The 8,845-nt window shown below is 35.4% G+C and overlaps 1 protein-coding gene across 1 annotated transcript; it reads right to left on the bottom strand.

The window, feature by feature from the left end:
• Positions 1–7,187: 7,187 nt before the first annotated feature.
• LOC130626017 (uncharacterized) lies at positions 7,188–8,147 on the bottom strand. The gene has a single exon (XM_057441130.1). It carries the CDS (start codon positions 8,145–8,147, stop codon positions 7,188–7,190), a length of 960 nt encoding a protein of 319 aa, XP_057297113.1.
• Positions 8,148–8,845: the final 698 nt, after the last annotated feature.

The raw sequence follows: 8,845 nt of genomic DNA, 5'->3' as shown, positions 1-8,845 counted from the left end.
GAGTTAGAGGGAGTTGATTGTAGTTTACATTTTCTTCAAAGGAAGCAATATATATATACATATTTCTCATATTCCCCCCTTCATATCTTGCGACTAAAAGATGGCAGACTTAAGAAAATTGATACATATTGTCAGTAATGTTAACACATCGTTCACTACTTTGCTAACGTGACAACAGCTACACTTTGTGTTGTCACCATATTAAAAGAATTACTGAGTATTGTGTTCTATATCATATTTACCTTGTCATATTTAGCCCATTCAGTGGAGGCAGAGACAGATAAAAAGAAAATCGCATTGGCAAATTTAAATAAATGCCACGAAGTGTTAGATTTGGAGACTTCGATAACAACAGCAATTCTTCCATCTTGTTTTGAAGCGAGCAACGCGATAATAAAAGCAGAGGACACTTGCTTGACAATGGCAGCATCTGGTTATTATGATGATGTGTTTTATTGCTCTGTTTTGCAAATAGAAGTACTAGTTGGAAGAGTTTATGTGTGCCGCCTTTTTGAATCTGGTGGATTTCAAGGGTATTTTCATAACGAAGGGCAGTGTTTTATTCAGCAACCCTTACGTTTAACGAATGACCTGTTACGCTACCATGTCTATACAATGGATGATGTCAACATGGAAAAAATCAGATCTAGAAAATTATACCAAACAATGCGCAATTCTGGTAATTCGTATTAAGTAATCGTTATTATAATCTGGTATAAGAGTGTTTTAAATTTAAGCTAGAATAAAAGAAAGTTGCACGGCTTTTTTATTTCCCAATCTATTTTAGAAGGGCAAGTTCATGTATCGCTGCAGTTTCTGCGTATCATGGACGAATATGCTTTTCTTAACGCATCATACTTTCAAATAACCAAGTTGCGATTGCGTTTTTAGATTATTGAAATTAGAAACAAAATTCTGCTCTCGTAAATTATAATTAAAATAGCCGTACCTTTATTTCTTTAGAAAAAAAAGAAGAATGTAACTTCAAGGAATATAAAAGGCAACAAAAATAGTTTTTACAATACTATGAGCTCAATTATGCCAACCATACAATCAGAAAAAGAGAAACGTCTATTTGTTTTTGGTATTACGTTGCACAACAGCCAACAGTTTGATGCAAATGAAAATAAAATTGAGAATCGGTACGTATGTAACCTTGCGCGCATGCGATGAAATTATTATACTGAATTATCCCTCTGTTTCCTATTATTTCTGTGTTTTTTTGTATTTTAGTCACGTTATATGCGATAATAAAGAAATTCGTTCAACACTCCAACCTCAAATCGTCAAATATAGTTCCAAGTCAACATTTTCACAAAGCATACGGAGATGTCTCCTTTAGCAATATCCCTCTGTGATTTCTGTGAACGATCAGTTTTCTATTATTTTATCTTTATCAAACCACCATCGGTAAGACTGGCCTGCTAGTTTCTCACAATTGAAGTATGAACAACGGTTTTTCACATCTATGAAGTACTATCCCGGGTCACCAAGAAACCGGATCATACAAGCATGGTGTTTCAGAAATGACCCAGGAAATATAATTGACGCGTGCCTGAACAATTTGTTCAGTTCCAGATACGAAATTCCGTATTCAAAAAAGAGGTCTGGAGAACCTTGTCGGAAACGATATCCTGTTGCAGTAAGGTCAAAACAAGCGGCAACTATAACACCAGACACTTATCCAAACTTGGCAGATGATTACGGAACAAATCTTTATAAATATTCCTGTGGTGAATTATTCCGTCATAACCGTCTTCACTGGAGATTAAGAAACGAAAATAAACAAGTTGTTGCTATGGGTGGTTACAACAGCTACAGTGGAGACTTTATGGTAACCTTTTCTTTCTCTTAACGTTCAAATTAATTTCAATTTGTTTAAATTTAGCTGTTTTCTACTCTCTAAGTAAACGCTATGTATATTTTTTCAGCTTCTTGCAATTATTACATAACAATATACACCAGACATAGACGGACGGTAACAACAGACACGGTTACGAGCTATTAATTTTTTTTTTCCAACTTTTATTTATACTAATTTTTTACCTTAAAATGTTCTCCATCTATAAATAACATTTTAATGTCCGTTATATTTCTTGAATTTTTAGAAATATGAATACGTTCATGTTACTGCGGTAAAAACGGAAATGACACCGATAATTACATGCCAATGTAAAATCTTTAGTACGTTGCAAGCCCAATCGATGTTGATCATGGAAATTATGCAAATGCGACAGAGAAGGTCACGTGTTGCCATAGTCACTTAATGAAGGATTTAATGATATTTGTATATTTTGACGGCGTAAACGAATCAGCGATTATTCCAGAACATATTAGCAAACAGGTGTGTTTTGTTATATTCAATTGTAACTACATTTGTAAGTACTAAATACCGGACAAATTATTGGGTAGCATAAGGGGTCAAATTTTGAAAATAATCTCCTTAATTAACTATATGTGTTGTGGCGATAAGAAACTGTGACAGAAAGGGTTGTTATAAATCTGTGTAAGTCTGTTTTAATTTTTTTATTTTAAATCATAGATTGTTTTGGAAGCTCTTGAATGCAAGAACGATCAAGTCATTTCACTTCCCGCCAAAACAGGCGTTAAAGGTTTTTCTATTGTTGCAGAGCAAGTTGAATTTGATACAGTGTGTAATGTTGACAAGACTCACAAACAAATCGCAACATGTCACTCAACTCAATGTCGTTTATCAAAGAACCAATCAACAAAACGAAATGTAAGAAATTTAACTGATTGTTCATCACTTTGTCAATTTCTTAAATTGCTAAAAGAAAATTTTGACGAAGTGCCAACGAGGATGGAGATGGATATCGAGGTTGATGATGGTAACTATGGTGATAGCAGTGATGAAGATGATACTTTACCCTCTGAAAAGGTTATTAGTTTTACTTATTACAGCCAAACCTATATACTTATAAAAGCAGACTTAAAAAATAATTTTTTGAGGAAACATAGCAACAAAAAAATCCTTTTTTGTGAGAAGCGATTAAAAGTTTAAGCTTGACTTTAGAAAGTAAACATTTTATGTCAGAATTATTTTGAATCTATGGACTTTCTGCATTTTACACACATCTTTTCTTCGTAGTGGGAAGATATATTTGATGTTGCATGTGGGTTATGGACCTTTGGCAAGAATTGTCCTTTTACTCAAATTGTTGATTCCAATACAGATTCAAACAACTTAAGTATATAATTCTATCAACGAAGTAGAATAGATATTAAAGAACCAGAAACTTTCCCATTGTTTGTTCCTAGTGCTAATGGAACGTGTACTTGCCAGGTAAATTTTTAAACCATTTAGAAATACTATTACTATCTTACAATTAGTTGATTAAGGTTAATATGTTTTGATACTTAGGCCGGATGGACGTCTGACGAAAATCCAGATGGTCTTTTGGAAGAAGTCGTATAGACTGTTTTTAAGCTTAGGCAAAAGATTATCAATTTTGAGAAGCCTTTTTCCAAAACGAAGTCATTTTCCATCAATATCCTGCTCTTGGTGCGGCGGAAAATGCAGTTCACTTGCTTGTGATGGAACGAAAATTGGATTAAATATTAAACAAGCATTTGTTTCACCCATTGAACGCTCCAACGAATCTGAAATTTTGGAAACGAAACTGAGACGATTGGATCGGTGCTTTATTCCCACATCCATGAACAACACTGCAGCATTTTGCAAATTGGCGCGAAACACTTTTCAACAAATTTGTCGATTTATAATTGATGGGGATTATAACCAGATTTCGTCACTTATGTTCGAAGAATATGTGTAGTTACTTGATGATCGAGTTGTACCCTTTATTTCTCGCGTTTTCAACATACAACAGGAAGGTATAGATCGAAACGAACAACTGGCCGCCACCAAGTTGTTATCGATGCTGTTTACTGATTGTTCCGTTGATGTCATATGTCCTATCGCTTTAGCAGAAAAGCTGAACAGTTTTTTTTTAGCAATAGCAATATGGACACTTTGATGTTTGTCGAAGATGTTAAGACATATATATTGTCCAGAGATGGCATGGTTAATGATACAATCATTCCTCGTTCATAATGGGACGATTCCCGAGGACACGCTTAGCTTTTTCGCACACGTATGCGAGCGTGTAAAATGTATACTTTCTTTTAATACTCCACCTGCACCAACTCAGAAATTAGAAGGTACTTATAACCCGGCGAAGTACAGTCGAGCGTACTACTTTACCGAGAATGGAGAGCAAATAAGAATAGGTACAAATTACCCTGCAATGTTTAGTGATGTTGAATCAACATCATGCAGCGAAAAGACGGATGAAGTAGCAAGAATAGATAGATTGGAAGGTAAGATGTGAAGTCATTGCTTCATTTCTGTTCTTCAAAAATATTTTTATGTTTATATAATCAATGGAGATCAATTTTCACATTTTAAACAATCCAATAATGAACTGTAATTCCCGAAAGCCTTTAGTGTTCCTGATTTTCATAAAGATCCTGGAATATTCTTTATTGTACATTTAGACATGATAAAAACAGTAATAGACAGACAATCGAAAATAATGAACATGTTAGTTAAGTTGGACCAAAAGATTATCCAGCAACCAATTATTAATGATGTTCTACGTTTAACCATCACCACCATCGACACAGTTGAGCAACTAAATGAAGTCGAAAATATTACTGAAGAAGAAAAGAAAACGATGCTATTAAAACTTCAAATTGTTTATGTCTAATTTTACATATAAAAAAGAAAGAAGATCTAAATTAGTCGTAAACTCATTACCAGCTTCATGTAGGCTTGCCCTGTTTTAAAGGCCTATTTATCCTATACGTATACTGTTTTATTTGTAATTCAAGGTGTGTCAGTTCAAACAAATTGGCGGGAATGATTACAGGGAAGCGACAAAATTAATTATGGAAAGGTAACTTTAATATTAAATATCTATATGCCTTCGATTTAACAAACAAATGATTTCATTTATCTTTCTATTACATTCTAATTCTAAACTTTCCTATTTTTAGTAAAGTATTTACTACAAACTTTATGGGAAAGTGCAATTTGAAAGGAAATGGTGGGAAGACGGCACTTGAAGAAAAAGCTATTTTCAAATTGATTATTGGTAAGCGTTACTAATTTATTTTAACATTAATTTGCAATTATGGTCTTACTTTAAAGATATCTGATGTTGGACTTAATAAATTAATTGTTGTAATAGATGCGGTGAAAGAAAAATACGGCACAGATGAAAAACTTGTGCGGCAAGTTTTTGCTGTCAAATTAAAAAATGCTCCCAACGCAAAAGGTGGAGTGGGTCGGAAAAACAATTAGTGTGCATTTGTATAGTTATTAGTACCCAGATTTTTAAACACCGTTTTAGATTTATTTTATCGGATTAGCTTGTAAAATTGATTTACAAAAGCTACAGCTGTGTGCTTTATTTTGGAAAAAAGACTTCGCAGAAAGTTTATTTAAACAAGTACGGAACGGATTTATGCTTTCTTCACAAAAATGTTTTTGACTACATGTCACACTCAATCGAGTATTTTACACCGTCCTTGTTTTTTAACTCGCGAAAGAAGAGGCAACAACAACTCGAGGTACGTTGACAGGTTCTTTCTAAATGTTGGAAGAAAATGTGTTTTTTTCTTACTTTTTCTCCTCATTTGTGGTAGAAAAATATTGCACATAAAATATTTTTATTACAATATTGTTGTAAAATTATTCATTGTTGCGAATGACATTGTTTTTAATGGAATAAATTGTTGTAAATAAATCAGACTTATCGTCCCCGCGTTGAAAACTGGACAGGGTATTTTTTAAGCGAAGTAAGTAAGAAAGCTCTTTGCCCAGTGATAAGGGAATAAATTTTAAATCCTTATGACAGAAATAAGTTTTAATGTTTAAAATACGCACACTTTGCCATGACATACAAAAACGTGTACGGCATAAAATGTCTGCAATAACACGTCTTTAAAACCGTTTAGAAAGACGTCTAAAACAGGTCTACAACAAGACGTCTTGAAAACGTCTGGGCAAGATGTCTAAAAAACGTCTTTCTTTCGACGTCTAAAAGACGTCTTGCAAAAAAAGTCTTAAAAGCGGACATATTAGACCAGTTTTAGACGTTTTTTAGACGTCGGCGGCTGCGTCTTTTAAACGTCTTTGTGCCGGCTGGGTTTTCTCCCCCGATTTACTTTGTTGCAGAAAAGAAGGCTAACTTCTACTAAAGAACAGTATGTAAGCAGAACGATTGTCAAGTTGCGATGAATCCACCGCAATAATGGCACGATCGTCACACTTAAGCCAGGTGTTATGCTTGTCCTTGATAAAAGCCCAGTAATGGCCTGCCCTAAGAGTGCCGGAGTGGTTGATGGTGGCAACTAAATTGAATGTTTTATTGAAACACACATCCTCAGAGGGATGGGATGGTACTTTCAAGACGTGATGTTTCTTTGGAAGGCACAAAACCAACCTGTTGTCTTTAAACGATGACCCATTAAGAGATGTATACCTTAACAATTGGACAACTAAAACACTTCCACAATTTGATATTATTGTCTCGACTGTTGCTTCCTGATGTGTCGAGCACTGGGGACAATACCACTTGTTGTCGCCTAAAAGTTGCTGAGGTTGGAAAAAATAATTAAAGGAGTCCTATATTGACATAAGTGTTGGTAAGGTTAAAATGGGCTTCTTTTGGCTTCTTGAAGATGAATAAAAGCAAAAATTACAGGACTTTGTTGTGGTCAATGTTACTGAGAGAATTTCGTCCACCAAAGATGAAGATCCGATCAACTAATCAATAACAACTTGTAAAATTTCAGGGACATCTTGTTGGCTATTTTGCAAGGACCGCCGAAAGTTTGATGGGTCAATTGCCGAACTCGAGCAACATAAAAGGGACACATTTATCACTATAGATTTCTCTAGTGCTGACATCAACAAGTCTCTGATGGCAACTGAGCCCAGAGCTTTGGACGGATAGTTAATGCTTGAAGAATGGAGTTCGCATAGCAAGAATTGTCTTTGTTTATCAACCTAGGGTGAATGTTGGAAACAGCCTTTTTGGTTGATGTTTGATTAGGATGCGTGGGTGGAGGTGGGGCATTTTGATGCAGTTTTAAAGTTGAACAATTTGCCATAGGGAAGTGATTGTGTTGTGATAGAGGTGAAGAGGAGGCTACTGGGACTATTGTGTCGACGCTCTGGCAATCCAGATATAAAAAGAACCTTTCATGCTCATATCACCAGGTTTGCGTGCAGTTGAAAATGCAGAACGGCTGCTGAAAGCAAGAGATTTTAAACAGCAAGGTACAGACTTCGAAGAGTACCATCTAGGACCTACCTCAATGGCAAATATATATGGCAACCACCCGTTACCGCGTATTACCTCAACTAGTGGAGCATATTTATAAAGCTTTTTGGAGTGCCAAGATTCCATATTTTTCTCACAAGGACAAGTAAGCTCAATTAGGATGACGTGCTTAGAACAGTTAGAATATATCACAACATCCGGTTTTAAAGAGATGATGGCTATATGGGCTGGAAAAACGAATCCGTTGCTTAGGTCTACTAAAAAGACCCAGTCGTCGGCAAAGTGCAGAAGACCTGTTGATTTTGATCTTTTTCCCGAGGTGTAGGTACCTGCCTTGACAAAGGGTACTTTGCGGGCACACTGTTTATTTGATGGTATTACTTCAGAATAGAACTTTTTGGGATGGAAAAGAAGCTCGCAAAGGACAGAATCATGCCTGAAAGTAAACCTGCCTTGCGACAGGGCAACCTTACAGGCTCCTAAGACATGTGCTGTTGTGCACACCTCCTTTCTACATAAAAAGCAAGAGGATTCTGACATAATTTTCCAGCGCTTTAAGTTACTAGGAGAAGGAAGGACGTCGCACGTAGAGGAAAGACAGAAAGACAACAAGTTTGGAGGCATGGCTAGAATGGATTTCCATGACAGGTTGTTTTTGACATAATTCTCCCATCCATTCCAATGTCCCTGCAGTTGTAACTGCATAGCTCTACTTATCTCAACTTCTTTTGGCACATTTAGGTGCCCCGATGATAAACCTGAATTTAGTTGGCGTTTTGTGCATTTTAGGAATCCAATAAATTTGAGGAATACATTCATTTTCACCGGTGACATTTAAGTTATATTTATTTTTTAGGGTACTTTACTGTTTTGTAATGATATCTGTTGCTGATGAATAAATTTGATTGTAGGTTTCTGTTTGTTGACACAATCCGAGCTCCCAAACCTCTGCATAAAACCGTTTACAAATCACAGCAATATCACATGTGGCTTTGTCAATAGGTGTAACAACAAAGTTATTATGCAGGTCTTTAAGTGCTTTGACAGAGTCGGCGTCCTTCAGAACTTGTGAAACATTCTTACCAGTGTCACAATTCTCAAAGATGTTAATCCTTTTATCTACCATATGATATTGAGATCTCCTGTCATTATATGACCATGGTGTTTGTCAATAAAGGGGTGTTGTGTCTCTTTAATAATAACCGTATTCCGTCTGTCTGTTCGTGCGTCTAAAGTGACTTGTGTTAACCACGCACGAAATTGCGCGCAGCTCTCTGATCTTTTCGCTACGCTATTTTAAAGTTTTATTCTTATTTTGTCTTTTGCGTAGTCCAAAAGTTTAATTCAAAAAAATTTTTTTATAAAAAATTCATGGTTAATTAACTTTTATTGTTCCTTCGATGCAGTTTCTTTGTTATAAATAACTACACGGGCAAACAAAGTTGCGGACAATTAACATTGCGTTGTCTATTTCATTAAATAAGCTTTAATTATTCGCGCCTTTGAAAGGAAATTAACAAAAACAAGTTTTT

The sequence above is a fragment of the Hydractinia symbiolongicarpus genome, chromosome 14 (assembly GCF_029227915.1).
Source record: "Hydractinia symbiolongicarpus strain clone_291-10 chromosome 14, HSymV2.1, whole genome shotgun sequence".
In the NCBI taxonomy this organism is placed as follows: domain Eukaryota; kingdom Metazoa; phylum Cnidaria; class Hydrozoa; order Anthoathecata; family Hydractiniidae; genus Hydractinia; species Hydractinia symbiolongicarpus.
The sequence above is the reverse complement of the archived record's forward strand: the minus strand, read 5'-3'. Positions and strand labels throughout refer to the sequence as shown.